We start from the raw sequence: 21,909 nt of genomic DNA, 5'->3' as shown, positions 1-21,909 counted from the left end.
TTTTTAGTAACTTTTTATTTTGAACTGTGTGCACAACCACCATTATTTTTGTTTTTTTATCCTTCTTTTGTTTGTTTGTAATTTTGGTACCACATATCATAAAGGCTAAAGTCTCTTCTACCAAGCAAAGTAACCTACATAAATAGAAAACAAGTTGGCATTTACCACAAACAAATGAACTTGATCAAAACCTGCAATGAAGCAACGAACAAGCAACACTGCACCCTTGAAGTAGTGTCAACATTCAGAGGAAATGGCCTGATGAGAATAGCTGCATGCAATTTATCACTTCTTTCAACCTAAAGCTATAAAAGTGTTATTCAATTGAGTGTTCTAATGTGTTTCTAGTTTTGAGGGCTCAAAAATGTGTGTAAAATTGATTTTGACAATAAGAAGTTCTCATTTTTTTTAAAGTGGCAAACATCATATAACACTTAAATATCAGAAGAGTGTATAGAAAAAAGAAATCGGATTTAAATTGAAAACTAGAATTTGCTTGGGGTTGAACTAAAGGTGACAAAATGCGTCTGATCCGTCGCGTCGGTCAGTTTAACCCATCATTTTAGTCGGACTAAGCTGAGGTTTTGAATCTATCCCCTATAGTTGGCCCGTCTCATTTAGCACGTTGAAAAGCGTCAATGGTGGGCTGGCCCGTGGACTCATTAAAAGATATTTTTTTAAATTTTTATTGTACTAATGAGTGACCTAATTTTTTTAAAAAAATCCCCTAAAAACAATTGCACAATTCTTTAAGGCCTGAAACAATTGAACAATTCTTTATCAGACAATTATTTTTCACTATGAGTGGGATTAGAACGGAAATCAAATTACTATGAAAAGATAAAAATGAGTTTTTATAACGGTGACATATTTTTTAATAACATTTGTCACAAAAAATATTTTGAAACAAAAGAATATTTAGAGTTCATGACCCAAGTTTTTTATGTTTCCTAACTTGTCACCACTAGTGGATCTGCACTTTCATAACCATCCTCTAAGGCAACCGTAACTTGCATACTATCATTGCCCCTTTTTTATCTATTGAAAATTGAAGTATTTGTACTTAAATTTTCCGTTTCCCATTGACTTGGATTTAGACATAAATTTCTTCCCTTTGTCGTTTCTCACTTCTTCCTCTTGAGACACTCAAGGCTTCCTTCCTATCCTCCACTTGCAAGTTTTGAGCTTGGTTAACTATTTGGTGTTAATGATCGATTGGACCTCCTTCAAGGTGATAATGTATTCCTTTTCATAAAGGAATTCATCCTTGGAATGCGCAAAAGATAGGTACTTCTTCCGTCTCACAATTATTGTCTCTTTAACATTTTTTTTTATCAAAATAATTGTCACTTTACAATATCAATGCATTATTTATTATTTTTTTCCACTATTATACCCTTATTTATTGAATTTCATTCAATTAAACTACTCCACTAACTACAATTAATAAGGATGTTTTATTAAATGCTACTAATTTTACCATTGAAATCAACACAATTAATCATTTCCTTAATAATCGTGCACAAACCTTAAACGACTAATATTGTGAGACACAGAGAGTAATAAACACAATAAGGGTAAAACATTATCCTCATGATCAAGAACTAATACAATATTCTACAAATCATCAATAATTTTGTTGAATTCCGTCCTCCGCAATAGATTTTGACTCTACCATCATGAAAGAATAGAGTTGTTGTTTCATGCATAATGATATGTCAATGAATCATGTACAACTATTCTAATTTAGTCCATATCTCCACCACAGTTTTCTCCTTCACGACTTCCTTAAAAAAATTAGGGTTAAATACATTTTTGGTCATTATAAATATACTAATTTTTTCATTTTAGTCCCTCTAAAAAATTTCTTCATCTTTTAACTCAACTCATGTGTAGCCTTCATATTTTTGAATGAAATTTTGCATAAATGTTTAAAAAATTATAAGAACCTCTCAAAAAAATAATAATCATTCTAACAAAATATGAATTAAATATAATTTTTTATGTTTTGGCGCTTAATAAATTCATGTTTAATTCATGTTTTGTTAAAAAAATCTATTTTTTTAAAGATATTATTTTTTTTGAGGGAAAAAGATATTATAATATTCTAAACATTCATGCAAAATTTCATTAAAAAATATGAAGGTTACACATGAGTTGACTTAAAAGTATGAACTAAAACACTACCAAAAAAATTAATTGTATGACACTACCAAAAAAAGGTATGAACTAAAAGTGGTGATTGAAAACTTTTGGAAGGGACTAAAGCAAAATCTTAGTATATTTATAGGGACTAAAACCATATTTAAAAAAAAACATATTTTACCAAAAATTTATTCTAAAACTCAAGATAATAACATGTATTGTCTTCTCTACCATTGCTGACTGAGTTAGAGTGACCAACTTAGCCTCGTCCTTTAAAATATCTAAACACTTTTGTCGAATCAAGATTGCTTCCATCTAAACACATCCTAATAAACTGATGATGAATTATAAAATTACAAAAATGATTCTTGTAAAAAAAAAGTCATAATGTGTTTGTTTCAAGATTTATAATGTTATTCATGGGAATATGAGAATTTCTAATGTTATTCTCATATTTCATGAGAATATGAGAATTAAAATACAATATTCCCACATTTGTTTCAAAGGTTTAAAAAATTATTCATAGGTATTTTTTATTCTAAGGAATGATACACATGATTTCTTCACTTTTTATTCTCATGTGTAAGAGCAGAAATATGACACTCATGGGAATAGAAATTAACTAACTATTTGACCCCTCCCTCAAAAAAAAAAAAAAAAACTATTTGACCCCAAAAAATTAACTATATATTGTACCCAAAAAAAAAAAATTAAACCGTTACATTCTCATGGGATTGTTATTTGTTAGCATTGAAAAAACCTTGAAAAAATGGAATAAACTGCCTTCGTCAACTTCCAGTACCATCCAGCAATGAAAATATAAAACCGTTACAGTTGAATCATTTTTCAAAATAGCATCGAACTAACTATCATGCAAATTATACTTATTTTTTTCTTCTGACAGTAATCATGCAAATTATACATATCCTTGCACATTATAACAATTCAATATAATTGAATGTGCATTTATCACAAAAATAATATGATAACCGATTCATTAAGTAGTTGTTATCTTTGTGTATCAACTCAAAAAAGCAGTTAACATTCTCATTTTAAAACCGCACTACTCTCACTCTTTCAAAGCTTCAAAAAAGAAAAAACATTCCAAAAAAGACATTGTTAGCATTTTTCGAAGGTGGCTCCATTTTTTTGGTAAGTTCTTTGTCTGTGTGCTTGTACGAAAACATGAACACATGAAGTTGAACCGCCTTGCGTTGATGTTTTGATAACTAACTTTCATTTTTCATCAAAATCTTTGTTCTTAGTTTGTTTTTCAAATGCTAATGCTTCTAAAGTTTGTTTTTCTACAGTCACATAACACCTTCAAAATCAAGAAGTTGGCGAGTAATATTGTTTCACTTTCGGTTACACGAAGCTTTGATTTTTAGTGGTATGAATTTTACTTTCTCTTCCTTATTAACTTTTGTCTCTCTTTATCTTTTTCATTTTTGCATTATACATGTGAATACGATTATAAACCTCTTAACACAATATATAGCATGAAATTTTATCTATAACTGTAATATCATTGTTCATGAAGTGACTATAGAATGATAGAATCCTATAGTATATGATTAGGTCTTTATGCTCTATGCTGTCAATTTTGATATTTGATTCATAATGTATCTTTTGGCCTTTATGTCTCTTTTCCTTTATAGTTGTTAATTAGGTCATTATTTTGTGTTATTATCCACTGTGTTAGCATTCTTATCTCAGATTCATTGATTTTATTTACAAATATATTATTTTACTTTGTCAATGGAGATGGGATGATTCTGCTTTGCACAAGACACCATATATAAATTTTCTCATTTTCATTTATGCATGTGCTCTTGAAAGTCAGAGAATTGGTTGATTATGCTTTCTATTCTCAACAAAATAACTCATCTTCTACTCCAGCATAGACGTAGAGATGTGAACAACCTTAGTCCTTAACTCTATTGTTTTCTATTTCAGAATTTTTTTTCACATTCCTCGTGCTCTCACTATGTGAGTTTAAACTTACTTGTAGACTTTTATTAATGTCAACCTATGTTTCATATTCTTATCTTCAATTTATATGTTGGTTGGGAACAGCTTTACTCCATGAATAATCAGAAGTTATTTATTCTTTTAACGTTTTCACAAACTAAATATTCAAGATATTAGTGCAATGGGCAAAGCTTATATCTACAAGTTCTTCATAATTCAAGAGCACTGACATGTCTGCCGCATTTCCTTTGTGTTTAGTTGTGTATCTTTATTACATATTGCTATAGATACAGATGTCTATGATGATTTGACTCTGCACTTAGGCTTACATTTTGTGTTCACTCTTATTTTTGTAGAGTAAGCGATGGCAAACCAGAACCAAAATCACAATCAAAACCAAAGGAAGCAAAAAGAAGATTTTGATTTAAAGGAGACAACACCAAACATCAATGCTGGAAGAGTGATAAGTGGTGATAGGCTTCCAATAACATTTGATCTTGTTGAACAAATGAAGTTTCTTTTTGCAAGGGTATTGAGAGCCAAAGACTTACCAGAAACCGGTAAGTCTGATACTTGCAACCCTTTTGTGGAAGTGAAACTTGGAAGTTTCGTAGGGACAACAAAGGTCTTTGAGAAAACCTCAAACCCTGAGTGGAACCAAGTTTTTGCTTTTTCTAAAGAGAGGATTCAAGAACAAGTTTTGGAGATTGTTGTGAAGGAAAAAGATCCCATTGCTGATCACCCTAATGTCATTGGCCGAGTAGCATTCACAATTTCTGATATTCCTATGAGGGTTCCTCCCGATAGTCCTTTAGCACCACAATGGTATAAGCTTGAGGGTCAAAATATGGTGAAGCTTGATCAAGGAGAGTTAATGGTGTCTGTTTGGATGGGAACTCAAGCTGATGAAAGTTTCCCTGATGCTTGGCATTCAGATGCAACAACTACTAGTGTTGAAAACATCACTTACACTCGTTCAAAAGTGTATATTTCTCCTAGACTTTGGTATCTTAGAGTTAATGTGATTCAAGCCCAAGATTTGTTGCTCAAAGGCAACAGTGAGATCTTTATCCAAGGTGTTCTAGGGAACTTAGCTTTGAGAAGCCGTCCGATGAAGATTAATCCAAACCCTGTATGGAATGAGGATTTGATGTTTGTTGCAGCAGAACCTTTCGACGAGTCCTTGCTTTTGAGCATTGAACAGGGGCAAGGGAATTCCAACAAGCATGAAAATTTGGGAAGTTGTGTGATTCATCTTAAAGATGTAGAGAGAAGGATAGATGCAACTCCAACAGCTAGTGTTTGGTACAATCTTCAAAAGCCTAAAGAACTTGAAGGTAAAGAAGAGGTTAAATTTAGTACTAGATTGAATTTGAGAATCTCTTTGGATGGAGGGTACCATGTTCTTGATGAGGCCACTCACTATAGTAGTGATCTAAGACCGTCATCTAAGTATTTGAACAAACCAAGTATTGGTGTTTTGGAATTGGGAATCTTGAATGCTGTGGGACTCTCCCCGATGAAGAAGGATCGAACAGACGCGTATTGTGTAGCTAAGTATGGTTCTAAATGGGTGAGAACAAGGACTATTGTTGATAGTCTTTCACCAAGGTGGAATGAGCAATATACTTGGGAAGTTTATGATCCTTGCACAGTTATCACAATTGTGGTGTTTGATAATGGACACTTACATGGAGGAGGTAAGAATAATGTTGGAGGGAAAAATGGTGATGGAGGAGTTGATAAGAGAATTGGCAAGGTAAGGATCAGGCTTTCAACACTCGAAAGTGATAGGATTTATACTCATTCTTATCCACTTATAAACTTGCATACTCAAGGAGCAAAGAAAATGGGAGAAATTCAATTGGCAGTGAGATTCTCTTGTCCTTCACTGTTGAATGTTTTGCAAACTTATGCTCAACCTCTGCTCCCAAAAATGCACTACATATGTCCATTGTCGATGTTTCAGATCGACAGTCTGCGAAACCAAGCCGCCGCAATCACCATATTGAGGTTCAGAAGGGCCGAACCACCTCTGAGTAAAGAGGTTGTTGAGTTCATGCTAGATATGAGGGCAAATGTGTGGAGCATGAGGAGAGGGAGAGCTCAGTTTTACAGGATTGCCAGTCTTCTCAGTGGTTTTGTTTCAATTGTTAAACAACTTGAGGAGATTCACAGTTGGAAGAATTCAGTTACAACGATAGGTGGTTATTCAATATTTTGCCTTTTCACTTACAAGCCGGGAGTTATTTTGCCGCTAACTTTTACATTCTTTCTCCTCAATGGGATTTGGCAATACCGAATAAGGCCAAGATATCCTTCTCATATGGATATTAAATTGTCTCATGCTGATACAGCTACTACTGAAGAACTTGAAGAAGAGTTTGATCCTTTTCCAACTAAATTTAGCGGTGGTAATCTGCAAAAAAGGTATGATAGATTGAGAGGCATTTCAGGAAGAGTGCTTGCTGTGATGGGTGATTTGGCAACTCAAGGAGAGAGGGTTCAGTCTCTTATCAGCTGGAGGGATCCAAGAGCAACGGCTTTGTTCCTAATTTTCTGTTTGATTGCTGCCATTTTGACTTATTTCGTTCCTTTTCGATATATGCTCTTCATTTCAGTCACTTATGTGTTAAGACCTCCAAGGCTTCGCTTTGATATGCCTGCATTTCCACAAAATTTCCTCAGGAGGATGCCTGCAAAATCAGATGGCATGTTATGACTTATGAGTTGATTTGTCTGCATTTTCTGCTACTGTTTGGTTGTTGTTGTTTTTATGTTCCGTAATTTTGCTTTGTGTATTTCAGAAATGACATTGTCTTTCAAATTTATTTGTTTTGTTTTATCTAGATTAATCAATGGAATGGAGCACTTTCAAGAGAATTATGATACCAATGTCTTTTTATTGTTTTATTTTTAGAAGAGTTGCTAATTTAATATCTAGTTCAGATTATGTAACATGTGTAGGACTAAGTTCAGAAAGAAAATAATAGATCATGCTGCTAGATTCCTTCCATGGATCATCATCTATGAGGAACACAACTTCGAGTAAATGGCTATAAGTTTATATCTCTCCTTTTAATTGGGTTTCGTGGACTGCCAAATTTTAAACATTTGGGTGTATGTTGAGACATAGTTAAGTACAAACTCATAGCAAAATATTTTATTGAAGTCGTAAAGGTGCATGTAATATAACCACAAACAAAAAAAAAACAAAAAAAAAAAAATCAAAAATAGTCTCCAAGACTATAAAATATTACACATTTTTGACAAATTAGTCTTACAGAATAATATTCATCCTCCGTCAACACCATCATTAACTGCTAGTGCTGCTGTCTAACATAACATATATCATCATATTCACTACCAACATTTTTAGTAAGAGTAGCCTTTGACGAACAATTCCTTCTTGGCTTCCTCGGATTCACCCTCACCAGTGTACTTTCCAAGTTGAGCAATTGAGTTGGACTTGGCGCGGAAAAGAAGCGCTTCTTGAGCTGCCTTCACGTTCTCTGCGCGGCCTCCCCATGTCTTCAATGCGGTATTTTGGAGAGCTCTTGCGTATGAGAACGACACGTGCCATGGGTTTGGAGATTGGTTCATGGCATTCAAGTTGAGGGTTGCTTCAACCTCAGATTGTCCACCAGACAAAAACTATACATAGCCAAATACAGCTTTAGTAAGCACGCGAACAAACAAAGAGTGAAATTTGAAATACAAAGAAAGAATAATGTTACGTATTTGGTTAGTGTCACATACCATGATACCAGGGACAGCTGGGGGAATTCTCCTGTGAAGGAGCTTGAGGGTATAGTCAGCAACTGTTGCAGGAGAGGCCTTGTCCTTGCACTCAGCTCCTGGGGTAACCATGCTAGGCTTGAGGAGAATGCCCTCAAATTGGACATTGTTCTCAGCAAGGTAGAAGAAAACCTCAGCCCAAACCTTTTGTGCTACTTCAAAAGTTCTGTCAATACCATGTTCTCCATCAAGCAAGATCTCTGGCTCCACAATTGGGACCAATCCGTTGTCCTGATAAACCATTAAATAGACATATTTTAGCCAAGGTTTTAAATCACACTCATGTAATGATTAATGTTACCAAAGAACATTCTAGTCAAATACAATTTGTACATAGGTAAATGCAGCTGCTAAGACAAAAAAATCTTGACGTTGCATGATAATCAGGGTCATGGAACTTTTTCAAAAGTTATTGATGTAATAACTATGAATTAAAATAAATCACTTATATAATTTGAATGGTTTTTTCACCTGACTAATTGCAGCATAGCGAGCCAAACCCCAGGCTGCTTCCTTGACAGCCAGAGCAGAGGGACCGTTTGGGATGCTCACAACTGTACGCCTAATATGCAATTGAAATTTGTGTGGTTAAAAAAATGAGCATGAAAATTAGTATACAGCTGAAATTCTGATTTTGCTTCCATAGGGGGATCGTGCAGGGGTACACTCACCATTTGGCGAAACGAGCACCTTGTTGGTAGTATGCAGCTGAACGAGAGGCAAGACCGTCCAGACCTTGGCACCATGATTCATCGTTGGAACCAGCTAGGGGCACCAGACCCTATTGTTCATGACACATAAACCATACGTTAAACATCATGTCTGACTAAATGTTCATTTCTAAATGATATAATCATTTCATATTATTGTTTATGTCAGGCATACATGACAGATCTTTATGTATGGACTCACTGACAAGTATATCCAAATGATATCACTCTATTAGAATTAAACATAAGTAGTCATCATAATCATAATAATATACATCGGCTAGCACTCCTGCTTATTCTTTTCATCAATTATGCAGTATAGCAAAAATTGAAATTTCATTTTAGTAACAACAGAATGTAATTCCAAATGGCTTTACCTTGTCAACTTTGATACCAGGAACAATGTTTTGCTCGATAAGCACGTCAACAATCTTCCTTCCATCAACTGTAGATTGGTAGAGAGTTTCCTCAAAGAGAATGGCACCAGATATATACTCTCCAAGTGATGGAACTGTCACAAGAAGGGTACGCCATGCTTGGCGGTTAGCTTCGGTGTTCTCTAGCCCAATTGAAGCCAAACGCTTCCCACATGTAGCATTGGACTCATCCATGGCCAAAATACCACGCCCGGGTGAAGCAATTGTTTTCTGCATCCACACACAAGCAACAAAAACAAGACACAAGAAATTAGACCAATGAAACATAAAATATTGCAACAACGATGTAAAAACAGAATTTCATTATTTTGAGCAGAGTTACTTATCAAAATTTTAAAAACCATTCTATGTCACATCACTTTAAGAGTTTCAACAAATTTTCAACTCACAGTCCTTCTCCCTCTCTCTTAGACCTTGGGACTCTTTGAATTCATTTATTTTAAGTTTATCTCCTGATATAAGCAATTGTGAGACTGTAAGAACTTATGAAAATAGTTTATGACAACGACATGACTATAAGCTATTTTCACTTATTTTTATAAGCTCTCCAAGATAGCTTATAAAAACGGATGATAACTTGTATGAAATCAGTTTTGACTTTATTATATCCTTTGCTATAAAAATAGCTTATACATAATCACATACATGATAAGCCTTGAGCGCTTATCTATAAGTGCTCAACTAAGATGTCTATCCAAAAGCATCTTATACTTTTACTACTAGCAACCATTTTTTATACAAGAAAATGTTCTTACAAGTGGCAGCCACATGTATCAATTTGATTGTCAAAGCTAGTTTGAAGAATTAAAACAAATTATAAGCGTGAATCAAAATTTCTAGCATGTTAGTTTGAAGAACTAAATTCAGCTATGAGATGCTTCTAGTTTTAAGGTGGCTGTGGTGGAGGAGTTAAGAAGCGGAATAATAAAGAAGTGGAGGGTTCCATATTCACTCCTAACATAACAATTACTAACATAGACAGTTTAAAAGAGAAAAAGAAGTACCGCGGTCTTGACGAGCTCATCGGCGTATGAACCAGCTCTAATGGTAAGACCTGATGGAGCAGTAGGGTTGCATCTTACAACAGACATAGAAGAAGGTTGACGTAGGAGGGTTTGTCCCTTCACCCATTCAGACTTGTCAAGAACAAGTGATGACTTGAAACAAGATGCTGAAGCAGAAGCCATAGTTCTTACACTCACTCACTCACTCACACACTACAATCTTATCTCAAACAACAATCTCTTCACCACACAAAAACATTAACTGCTTTCACTGTATTTTATAGTTGTCAAGTGATGTCTCATTTGCGGCTAATGTGAGCTCACCTATCTTCACTTGACATGTGGATGATAATTCATGCTTGTTTGGCATTCTGCAATATGCATCACCATTACGTGGTTGAAATCATTGGTTTTTTTCTAACCTAAGGAAAATAATATTAGGGAGATATTTTTCTCTACTTGTGTTACTATTAATAAAAAGTGTACCAATTATAGTGTTTGTTTGTAGGGAAAATTAGTGTGTGAGGTTATAATATACTTTGCTGATTAATTGATTTGTCTCTTTCTCAATGATTTATATGGTCCTGATTTAATACCAGGATTTGGTGAGATTGGGGTAACCATGTCATCAAAGCATGCCATGTCTTAACTTATACTTTCAAATTCAATGCATCAATTCCCTCTGCTAAATGTTGAAGCAGAATGTTGAGACCAAAAAAATTCTACATCTTGTAGAAGAGAATGTGTTGCTTTTGGTGCAAAAGAGAACCTAGAATATTCCCATGTACTTTACTGGTCTACTAGTATGAAATCTGATTTTCTACCATAGACAATTTGCCGAATTTACGCAGTCACAAGTCACAACATCTGAGACTATTGATCGAGATTAGACGATTTAGATTTCAATATAGATTTTTATTTTCTAAAAAATAAAATATATCAATCATAAAATATAGATCGCCCAATCTCAATCCAATAGTCTCTAATGTTGTGATGACATGAATGCGGCAACAATAGTACAAAAGACAGATTATTAAACGCACCCTTACTACAGATTATTAAACAATATTATCTTATGAAACTAACAGTGCAATCTACCACATACACCACACCATATCAACCTGAATTTGAATTTCTTACTCGTTTAAAATTGCCCCCAAGTAGTCTAAAGCGAGGAAAACAACTACATGAAATGAGGTTGTGATTGCGTCAAAAGCACTTCATTTTGAATATAATTTAAATAAATTTTTGAAGGACTAGTCCTTTTTACCTAGACAAAGGCTTTGTTTGGTAAAATAGTGAATAAGTAATAAGCTAGCTTATAACAAATGAGATTATAGTGAATAATTTATTATAATTTATAAGAGATAAGTTAGTTGGCTGACTTTATATTTTTTTTTTTTTTTTATAAAAGATTGAATTTATATTGTTTGATAAAATTAGAGGTTGAGCTAATTTAGAAGTATCAAATGACATAAAAATTATATATTTAATCGTGTTTTTTTCAATTAAGATTGCACAAGTAAAATTAAGATAAAAAAAGTAAAATTAAGATAAACTTTATAAACTAGTTGAATTAGTTTGTCAAAAAAGTTATAAATTGTAAAAATTAGTTGAATTAACTTATAAAAAACAGCTATAAATTATAAAAATAAGTTGGGTCATACTAACTTGTACTCTGGGGTGCCTTGGGGACACAAGTTAAGAAAGTAAAAATGAAATTAAAAGACACACTTAATATTGAAAAATAACTTTTGAAACTTTTTTTTACTATAACTTTTGAAACTTTTAAGTATTAAATGTATAATTTCTGGGATAAAAATTTTGATATTTGATTTTTTAACTTATACGGTACAAGGTAGCATTTTCCAAAAAGTTATAACCTCGTGAAGAAGTGAATGGTATCAAAACGAATCTTAAGAATTTCGGAATCAAAAACATTATTCCCAAACTGCCCAACAAGCATAAATTATCCCATTAAAAAAACATATAGAATGCACCAAAAAAAAAATATAGAAAATGGTTCCCTTCATTCTCTTTCATCTTCCGAAAGAACCCTAACTAACCGACGGAAAACTGCTAAGGGTGGAGAAAAAAACCAAAAAACCGAATAAAAAAAACTGAACCATTACTAACAGTTATGGAATGGAACTTAAACAATTTGGTTCGGTTTAAAACAGTTCAGTTCGATTCGAAAAAGTTCGTTATGATTCAGAACAATTTGGTTCAATTTAAAATTTTTTAAAATTCAATCCCATTTGATTTTTTATTTTATTTTTTTCAACGATAACAATAATAACATTTCGGTTCAATTTGAAACAATTTGGTTCAGTTTAAAACAATTTGATTTAGTTTAACATACAAACAGCTCGACCAGGTTAAATTATTTTATTCCATTGCCCTTCTCTACAAATTTTTATCCCGGCTGAGTCTAGAACGCGTCATCACGCGGTTACAAACAACAACCCGCTTAATTCTGGACTGCAGAGGACTGCCGCTGGTTTTGTTATTGTTCAGTTCATGTCAATATCAGTGAAATGATTTTTAGATGATTCACTTCCATCTCTTTTGCATTTGGTCATCGTATGGTCAAGAATAGGTGACAGCAGTGGACAGCAGTTTTATTTAACAGCCGTGAATCTAAATCCTCTTTTCACTGCTTCAATAGTTTTTTCATAAACCCTAATTTTGTATTCTTCTTCAATTTTCTACAATGGCTTCCTACAAAGTTGCATTGATGCTTGTGGCTACACTATTGATTAGTTCTACCTTCGCTCAATCTCCATCATCATCTTTCCATTGAAGGTAATAGCAGCTTGTTCATTTTTTTACAGGTTGTTCTTGCTAGTATTAGTTTTGTTTATGCCTCCGAATTTGTTCATAGTAAATGTTAATGTTATGACCTAGGGAACTTCACTCAATAATGTCTAGTGTATAAAATTGAAAGCTTTCAATTATAGTAGATAAATGGGGGGGTTTTCAGCAATTTTAGGGGACTAAACAACAATTATCAATCAAATTTCTGTGCCCATCTATCTTTTTCTTTAATTTTCTCTTATTTGTTTCTCAACCCTGTATATCCAGGCTCAGAATAATACTGAAATCTAAAAATTTCCAGCAAAGGTTTTGCTCCTGCAATGGCTGATGTCGTTACATTTACTTGTCAAAGCTGTACCTATGAGGGTGAAGCTTTGGAATCGGATGGCTTCTACTACTGCTCTGCCTGTGGAGAAAAGAATCTTGATGTTGTCGACACTGGCGCCGAAGAGGAAGACGCTATCGGTGCCGGTATCTACTTGGCCAGTCACCAACGCCGGGCAGCTGCTCCTACTGATGCAGTTTACGTGCAACCCATCTCTCAGTGTAACCCATCCCAATCCAATTTTCTTCGGAAACTTGGGCTAGAAGATGATTCCCAGGTTAAAGTAAAAGCCGAGAATGTTGACCAATCCCAGTGTGATCCCTCGAATCCCGCAGATTTTGGAGGCTCGACAGTTGTAAGCATTGAACAGTACTACAAGGAGATAAGGTTGCGGTACATAATGGGGTTGCAGATGATGATTGAGCTTCAATGTGAAGCACTGGTGAAGGAGTTTAAGGTTACCCCGTTAATATGTGGCTTGGTTGGACCGATTTGGTTGAGGTTTGTCTCAAAGACTGGTGTTTTCGATGATGACTGGGCTGATAAAGCAATTCATGACTCTGAGATGCAAAACGAAGGTAATAATGTCAAATTTAGTTTCCTCGTGTGTATTTCTGCTACATTACAACAAGTGTATCCCTATTTGTTTCTGTATGGAGAATTCAATTTCTCAACATTGATATTAATGCATATTATTGGTTTTGATTGGAACATAATGTACGAATTAATTATTATTTTTTATTTGCTTGCAACATATGTGGGGATATTACATTGTCTTGTTCATGAAAGGTTTGTATTGATTTGTTTCTTTTTAATTTCTAAGAAACCTGATATTTAACTGAAAGTTTTACTCTCACTTGCATCTTGTATCTGATTAGGTGTAACTATTAAATTTACGGTAAGAACAATATGATGAGAGGATGGACTTGAAATTTACCCTAATGTTTCGTGTTAATCAAGTGTCTACTATAGTTTTTTTGGGCACCCTGAAGATGGTTGACTTATTTTCAAGTGTATCTTGTAATTCGTTATGTTTATTTCTTTTTTGTTCGCAGGAGAACCAGAAGATTATAACATACGTGGCAAATACAAATCAGAACCCCACAATATGTTTGGTCAGCGAGCTGCGTTTATATGGTTTAGGTCTTTAAGGAATAGGATTCCAGTAGTTTGTACTATTGTTGTTTCATATTTGGCATGTCATATTGCCAGGGAAGCCATAATGCCGTCAGACATGATTAAGTGGACTTGTGAAGGGAAGCTTCCATATTTTTCTGCTTTTGTCGAACTTGAAAGCCGCATGGGACCACCAGTTGCCTGTCCTATCAGTTCAAGTTTAATGTTCAGGCCTCAGCGAGCTCTTTCGGTACATAAACTAGAGTCATGTGCTTCATCCATTGCTCAGTTTATAGGCTTGGAGTTACCTCCTGTGAACTTCTATGCATTTGCTTATCGTTATCTTGAAAAATTATCTCTTCCTGTTGAAAAGATTCTTCCATACGCATGCCGCATTTATGAATGGTCAATGTCTCCAGATTTGTGGTTATCCTTATCGAAGGATTATTTTAGGCTACCTACTCATGTTTGTGTTGTATCAGTTCTGGTGGTAGCAATAAGGATTTTGTATAACATCAATGGTTATGGAGAATGGGAGAAAAGTTTATCTCATAATGGTAGTGCCAAAGATTCTGCTAAAGATCCAGTAGAACATCAGAAACACGAATTGGATTGTACGGGGCTTCTCCAACACCTTCATGCAATATATAATGAGATTGCAGACACCCATGGTAAAGTTATTTACTCATCATCTTGTTCAACCTATGTTGTGTGAGCTTATATTCTCTTTCCTCCTATTTCTGACAACAGTTTCATGACTATCTAGCTAGCATAACATGCTGTGTTTTTGACAGAGTATTCCAAGGACTTACCTACATATCTCAAATACTGTAAGGATGTTGTGTTTGCTGGATTAGAACCATCTTTAGGGAGTTATGAAGAAACAAATATGATGGAAATCCTATGGAAACATTATCAGAATGAAGAGGTAATTGAAGACTTTAATGAATTATTACATAGGCATGCACAAACATTTGGAATTAGAATATCTTAGAATTACTTTCAGCTTCTTTCTAGTCTTCTTTGGGTGAAGAAGTTGAATTGCCTTGCTGATCTAGATTTTGAATTCTTAACTGTGAAGTTTATATTTGTTACAACACCATTTCTTGAATGACGCCAAACTAGAACAAAAAAGTAATATGGAGAATGAAATATTGTTTATGGGCTAATTTTGTACAAATATATGAATAAAGGAAGGAATTTTCTTCCTGCAAAAATGAGGAGGCTTCGAATATTTAACAACTTTTGTTTTGATGATGTTTATTAGGAAAACTTACACCACATGTTACCTTTCCTCCTCTGCTTATATAGTATTGGGAAAAACCCAAGTTCCACATGATAAAGGTAGGGCATGAAATAAGTTTATAAAGAGTGACACACCTCACCTTACAAGTCGGTTTTGTAAGGATGAGTTAGACCCATTATAAAAACCTAATATGGTATTGGAGCCTATCCTAGATCTGTTGGACCACCTGTTATCATGCCACTTGGGTCATGCTCCAGATGTCCAATCTTAGGCGTAAGGGTGTATGTCCAGTCTTTGATAATTATGTTGAGCATATTTTATCAAACTAAATTAAATTTTAACTCAAGTCGATCTGTATGTTATGAGAGTTCCTTTTTTCGGTCGACTACATTATGAAGATTTCCTGGCAAAATAAATTCTCATTGATGATATTTTTTTTTCTTTTTCAGAATACTAAACCATCAGAATCTGAGAATCAATACCATTCTTCTTTTAGCGGAACAGGGTCAAGAGATGAAGGATGTGTGGGAAAGACATCTAAAAAGGAAAAGAAGAAAAGAGAATGTTTGAGTGATGATAATCCCTCAGGAAGTTTGCCAGAAGCCATTAGACAGTTGAAATTAGACATGGAGGAAAACAGATTTTGTTACATACCACCTAGTGTCAAGCAGGAAAAGCTTGGTTATGTTCACTATGTCAGAAAGAAGGATAAAGGTGCCCTGTCCTATGTTGCTCATGCTGATTATTACATTTTGCTTCGGGCTTTTGCCAGAGTTGCGCATGTTGATGACATTCGGATTTTGCATATTGGTGTTTTGAACCTTGAAAGAAGACTTGCTTGGCTGGAGAAACGGATTGGTCAATGCTTGCATTTGAAGCCTCCCAATATTTGTTGTGAGTTTTGTAGTGTTAGGGCCACTGAAAATGGATCAGATCATATGATGGATGAAGATGAACTATCAAACTTGAATTGAAAATTAATTTCTCCTATTTTTGTAGTTTGATTTGATCACTGAAATAGAAATGAGTATTATATACTTCATTACTTTTAATATCTAATAATTCAGAAGAGTGACATTGAGAATAACAACATCAAATGATTAAACACTAAGAAAAGGAAAATAATTTGACAAGTAGACTAGACATGTATTTGGCTCTGCCGTTATAGAAATTGATTTTAAGTTAAAAATAATTTAAATGTGAAGTGATTTTGCTTTTGAAGTTAAATGTTACATAAACGAGCTTCAAATTAAAATCAATTCCAAAGGTAAAATGAATTCAACTGAACTTACACTATAATTGAAATTTTAGCTCTTTCAAAATAGAAAACTCCATTATCTTTTTTTTTTTGAAAAATTTAGAGAATCTCAACTCTATTTCTTGCTTGTTCAATTTTTTATTTCCTTTTAAAAATATTTTTGTCAATACACTTCTCTATTCTCAACAAATAAAACAGGAGTGCTACTATGTTATCTCACTAAATATGTAAGTCTCATTAAATGTTAGTAACAGGAGTATATTTTAGTGAGACTCAGTTACTAACATCTTTCATTTAAAAAATGTCTTAGAAAAAAGTCATGTAATTGAAATTGCGACTTACATTTAAATAATAAAAGAAATAATATATTTTAGTCAAGTTTTCTCTTGCTCTTTCTCATATGGTCATGAAAGGTCATACCATTTTATACTCCTTTGATTCTTCTGCTCAATGAAATCCATACTCTACTTCATAGTAGAGACCGGACGTGTTCAATTTGTTATGCTTCGAGAGAAGCAAATCGTTGTGCTCATATGCTTACCCAATGCGGGCACTCAGCTCCTGTTTATGGCCTATTGCAATGTGTGATGCTAGTGGTTTTTATCCATAGACGTTGAGTTAATAAATTAATCTTTTCTATAAAAAATAATAATAAAAGAAATAAATCATATTTGATAAATACGATTCACGACATAATGATATTTATTAAGAGTCTAAAATGTTCAAACATATTAAAATTTGAGACTCCAATTACATTATTTTTGGCTAAAATCATGAAACAGTCTACAAAACCAACTAGAAAATAAATCAAAGAGGACAATTGAGTCGATAACTAGGTACAGCAACAAGCTGAACAGCTCTAGGAGCAGTGAGACCAAACACATCATTCATATCAAGCTCACTTGGTTTCATTCCATTAGGTAACTCCCACTTGAAGCAATGAAGCAAATTTGCCACAGTCATTTCCACAGCATAGAGTCCAAGTTGCATCCCTGGACATGACCTTCTTCCTGACCCAAAAGGAATGAACTCGAAGTTACTTCCTTTGAAATCCGGCATACCCTCGTTCAAGAATCTTGATGGGTTAAATGTCTCTGGCTCGTCCCACGCTCTTTTGTCGCGTCCAATTGTCCACACGTTTATCCAAACACGTGTTGATTTTGGGATAAAGTAACCTGCGACATAAGAGTTTGAGTGATAAGAAGGTTACATGTTAAACTTCATTGACAAAATAAAATAAAAAATATTTTTTACTAATAAAATAACAACTAACGTTTGTTATTTAAAAAAAATGATAGTTAACCTGAGACGGTAGTATCTTCTGCTGTCTCATGGAGAAGTAAGGGAATTGGAGGGTGGAGTCGCAATGTTTCTTTGATAATGCATTTGAGATAAGTCAATTTTTGTAGATCGGTTTCATTGAACTTTCGACCTAAACCAATAACATCGGTGAGTTCTTGTTGAACCTTTTGAAGATCTTTGGGGCTTTTCATTAGCTCTGCCATTGTCCATTCTATCACTGATGCTACTGTTTCAGTTCCTCCAAACATCACATCCTATACCATTTAAAACTTTTGTTTACCTTTATGAATGAAGTTAAAAACTTTGAAAAATAAAATGAAAAAATTTGAATGATGGAAATAGTTAATGAAATTTGAGGACTTATGTTCAACTCCTGAAGACTTAGGATACTTGTTAGCAAGACAAAAAATAAAATAACACCCTTTCGGTATGTGAAAAATGGGGTTTATAAAAAGTGATGGTTGGGGTATATATTTGATTTGCTACAGTGCTTACCTACTATTTTTGCACTTCTTGTCTCTTTTTATGATCAAAGAGTCCAAATAAAAATAATTAATAATTGAACGAGGCCTCTCACTCAAACACAAGAAAGTACATCACGTTGTAGTGGTAGCATGGAGTACAATCCCACACCAAGATATAAATCACGTGTTAAAAACTTTATCAACTAAAGAAAGACATGAAAATATTAAAGAATACAAGTCACAATTGTGTGGGTAGTGTTTTTCTTTTTTTTGAACAAAGTGTGGGTAGTGTTTTTCTATAATCATATAGGTACGAAAAACTAATTTATGATGAAACTTGTTAAACTCATAAGATTGATTTTCTCTTTTCAATCGAATTTTCTTTATATGTACAAGTTAAAGACTGGTCATTTTAGTAAAGAAAATTCGATTGAAAAATAAAATGATTTTACGACTTGTTTTAGGTGTTAGAATCAATCCTGTACTATTGAGACCAACTACAGGTTGAGTGCTAATAGCTCCTCCCATTTTGGTAATCTTAGAGAAGATATAGTGGCACAAGAAGTTGAGTCCAATGATGAATCTTTATACAATGCGTATATGATATATGCATCTCCTACATGTCTAAATCACCCACTATGTTGGACCTTTTTATATTGGACCGTACTCCTATGTCTCCTATATTTGTCTAAAACATCTTACTCCTCCTATATCGGATTTTTTTTTGATTCCTGAATGTGTAAATGAGCAGTAGCGTTGCCAGGACCCTGGACTAGGGAGTTCAAACTTTTGAACTTTAATTAATAATATATATGTGTGTGTGTGTTTTTAAAAATTATATTGTATTTAATTTATATTGTATCGAAGAAAATATATACATATTCTATAATTATCCTCTACACAGTGGCGGATCTAGCCCTGAGAAATGAGTGCAAACTTATTAACTTTAAATAATAATTGGTTTTTGTTTGGCCTATTAGGGGGACAAATTTTTTTTACAGGGGGGTAAATCAAAAAAAAAATTACAGAGGGGGAAAACCGGAAATGACCTATATTACAGGAGGTAAAGACCTATTAACCCTTTTAAATATTTATGGTTTTTATGTTACCGTATCTTGACCTTTCTCCTCAGGAAAAAAAAATTACCGTATCTTGACCTCTGCACCCTCTCTAACACCAATTGCTCAAGATTTTTTGCTGTTCTGAATCAATATCTACTGTTCCAATTCTACTGTTATATTGGACTAAATTTTCCTAACTAGTTTAAGTTTTTTTGTAGTGATTTTTAAGAGTTTGTATCATATTTTCTCTTAGAATAATACAAGTGATTGTTATGTTGATTTCTTTTAATTTTGACATGATTAGTTTAATATTTCTCCTATAAAAGGCAGGCATTAATTATTATTATAAAAATAATAGTGGATATTTTTTTCTTTGTTGATACATATGAAAGAAAAAGGTATCACAAAAAAAACATATGAAAGAAAAGGAAAAAAAATAATGGTGAATATATAAACATATAAAAGTACAAATAATATAGACGATAATTTGCACAAATGTATAAAACAATAAATTAAGACAAACAATAATATAAAAAGATATTTAGTCAAAAAAGTATATAAAAAAGATGTATAAAACAATAAATTAAGACAAACAATAATATAAAAAGATATTTAGTCAAAAAGAATAATATATAAGATACTATAATTAAATGTTGGTCAAAAAATTATGATTTATTTTTGTGTTGCTATTTTTTTTTTTGAAGAAGATTAAATGTTGGTCAAAAAATTATGAGTTATTTTTGTGTTACTATATTTTTTTTTTTTTTGAAAAAGCTAAATTAGCCCACCCAAATTGACCATTTGTGTTACTATATTTTTTTTTTTTTGATTTTGAAAAAGCTAAAAAAGCTAAATTAGCCCACCCAAATTGACCACCGGTGAGAATCGAACCCGAGACCTTGATTTTGAAAAAGCTAAATTTCAAAACTAAATTAGCCCACCCAAATTGACGCCCACCCAAATTGACCACCGGTGAGAATCGAACCCAAGACCTCGAGGAGGAGCACACTCTCAGGTCCCAAGCCAATACCACTAGGCCAACCCAAGTGGGTTTTGTGTTACTATATTTTAAATAGTAAAATAGTTAATTTCTTCGAAAATATAATAACTTAATAAAATATTTTTGAAATAAAATATTTGTAAATAGTGTTTGATTAAAAATATTTAAACAACAAAAATCAATATTTTTGAAATGAATGATTGGTAAATAGTGTTTGATAAAAAATATATTCAAACAACAAAATATAAACTACTGTACGTACTTACCATAATAAGAGCTTTGATATTATCTCTAGTAAGCTTAAGAGCTGATTGTGAAATTTCTGCAACAGCACCATCACCATTACTCTCATCAAGGAACGCCATTAGTTCATCAACCATGTCTATATCTGTTTCATTATCAATATCTTTGTTCTCCATGTTGTTCTTCCTCTTTGTCACATGATCATCAATAATCTCATCAATAAACACATCAAGTGCTTTTCTTGCACTAGCCAACCTTTTGTTGAAATCCTGCCCATTAAACCAACCCAACCAAGGAATAAATTCGGCAATGTCGAATGCTCCGAAAAGTTTGGAAAACTCTTGCAAGATTCCCATGAATTCCTCTTGCCCTTTTTTCAAATTGGATCCAAATGCGGCCTTAAATGTGATGCTCCTCGTAAGAGAGAATACTAGTTCACCTAAATTAATAGGAGAGCCGGATTTCGAGGCAATGGTTTTAGTCGTTGCCTCGACTTCCTCTCTTACGGAAGCCCATGATTCAGCCCGTTTACGGCTAAATAATTTCATGACGCAGATCTTACGCATTTGTCTCCAAAATGGACCGTAATTTGCAAACGCCATGTCGGCCCGGTCATATGTTAAGTAGGTGATAGCAATGTTGGCCGGCCGGTTTGCAAAAACATTGTCTTGAGCTTGAAGGACTTCGCGGGCCATTTCCGGAGTCGAAACGGCCACAATGTGGATGGCACCCATTTGGAGGTGGCAGAATCCACCATACTTTTCAGCTAGCTGTGCCAGACCATGGTGGGATAGTTGGTCCATCATCAACATGTTCCCTATGATGGGTAGTCCTTTTGGGCCCGGTGGGTATGGGAGTTTTTTTCTATGGAGGCCAAGTGAGAAGACAACATAAGTTGCGAGAGAGATGAGAAGAAAAATAAGAGTTGAAGGCTCAACATATTGCAAAATGAACTCCATTGGTATTGTGGTGTGTGGGTAGAAAGAGAAGAAGGGAAGTGTTTATAAGGATC

General features: G+C 33.8%; 4 protein-coding genes across 6 annotated transcripts; 2 read left to right on the top strand and 2 right to left on the bottom strand.

Annotated features, from left to right (window-relative positions):
* The first annotated feature begins 3,182 nt into the window (after positions 1-3,182).
* On the top strand, positions 3,183-7,350 carry LOC146931157 (FT-interacting protein 4-like). Its single transcript, XM_085702638.1, has 3 exons — positions 3,183-3,297; positions 3,456-3,535; positions 4,473-7,350. The coding sequence occupies exon 3, from the start codon at positions 4,481-4,483 to the stop codon at positions 6,836-6,838; it is 2,358 nt and encodes a 785-aa protein (XP_085558764.1). The 5' UTR covers positions 3,183-3,297; positions 3,456-3,535; positions 4,473-4,480; the 3' UTR covers positions 6,839-7,350.
* Positions 7,253-10,316, bottom strand: LOC146931156 (fructose-bisphosphate aldolase 1, chloroplastic). The gene is made up of 6 exons (XM_085702639.1): positions 10,066-10,316; positions 9,002-9,271; positions 8,586-8,695; positions 8,386-8,476; positions 7,876-8,145; positions 7,253-7,770 (listed from the first exon to the last, which is right to left on the bottom strand). The coding sequence occupies exons 1-6, from the start codon at positions 10,246-10,248 to the stop codon at positions 7,492-7,494; spliced, it is 1,203 nt and encodes a 400-aa protein (XP_085558765.1). The 5' UTR covers positions 10,249-10,316; the 3' UTR covers positions 7,253-7,491.
* A 2,167-nt stretch (positions 10,317-12,483) lies between these two features.
* On the top strand, positions 12,484-16,621 carry MEE12 (maternal effect embryo arrest 12). Of its 3 annotated transcripts, XM_085702636.1 has the most exons (6): positions 12,484-12,664; positions 12,795-12,870; positions 13,150-13,785; positions 14,263-14,994; positions 15,118-15,251; positions 16,019-16,621. In XM_085702636.1, exons 3-6 carry the CDS (start codon positions 13,203-13,205, stop codon positions 16,541-16,543), a joined length of 1,974 nt encoding a protein of 657 aa, XP_085558762.1. In that variant the 5' UTR covers positions 12,484-12,664; positions 12,795-12,870; positions 13,150-13,202; the 3' UTR covers positions 16,544-16,621. The 3 variants fall into 3 exon arrangements, with proteins under 3 accessions (XP_085558762.1, XP_085558763.1, XP_085558761.1); XM_085702637.1 differs by having other exon boundaries at positions 12,484-12,870; positions 13,184-13,785; XM_085702635.1 differs by having other exon boundaries at positions 12,484-12,870.
* Positions 16,622-17,479: 858 nt separating this feature from the next.
* LOC146931154 (cytochrome P450 84A1-like) lies at positions 17,480-21,909 on the bottom strand. Its single transcript, XM_085702628.1, has 3 exons — positions 20,921-21,909; positions 18,131-18,383; positions 17,480-18,002 (listed from the first exon to the last, which is right to left on the bottom strand). Exons 1-3 carry the CDS (start codon positions 21,854-21,856, stop codon positions 17,635-17,637), a joined length of 1,557 nt encoding a protein of 518 aa, XP_085558754.1. The 5' UTR covers positions 21,857-21,909; the 3' UTR covers positions 17,480-17,634.

This window comes from Medicago sativa, chromosome 4 (genome assembly GCF_051527215.1).
Source record: "Medicago sativa cultivar Bolivia chromosome 4, Bolivia_mono, whole genome shotgun sequence".
Lineage (NCBI taxonomy): Eukaryota > Viridiplantae > Streptophyta > Magnoliopsida > Fabales > Fabaceae > Medicago > Medicago sativa.
Note: the sequence above shows the minus strand (reverse complement) of the source record. Positions and strands in the feature narration are given on the sequence as shown.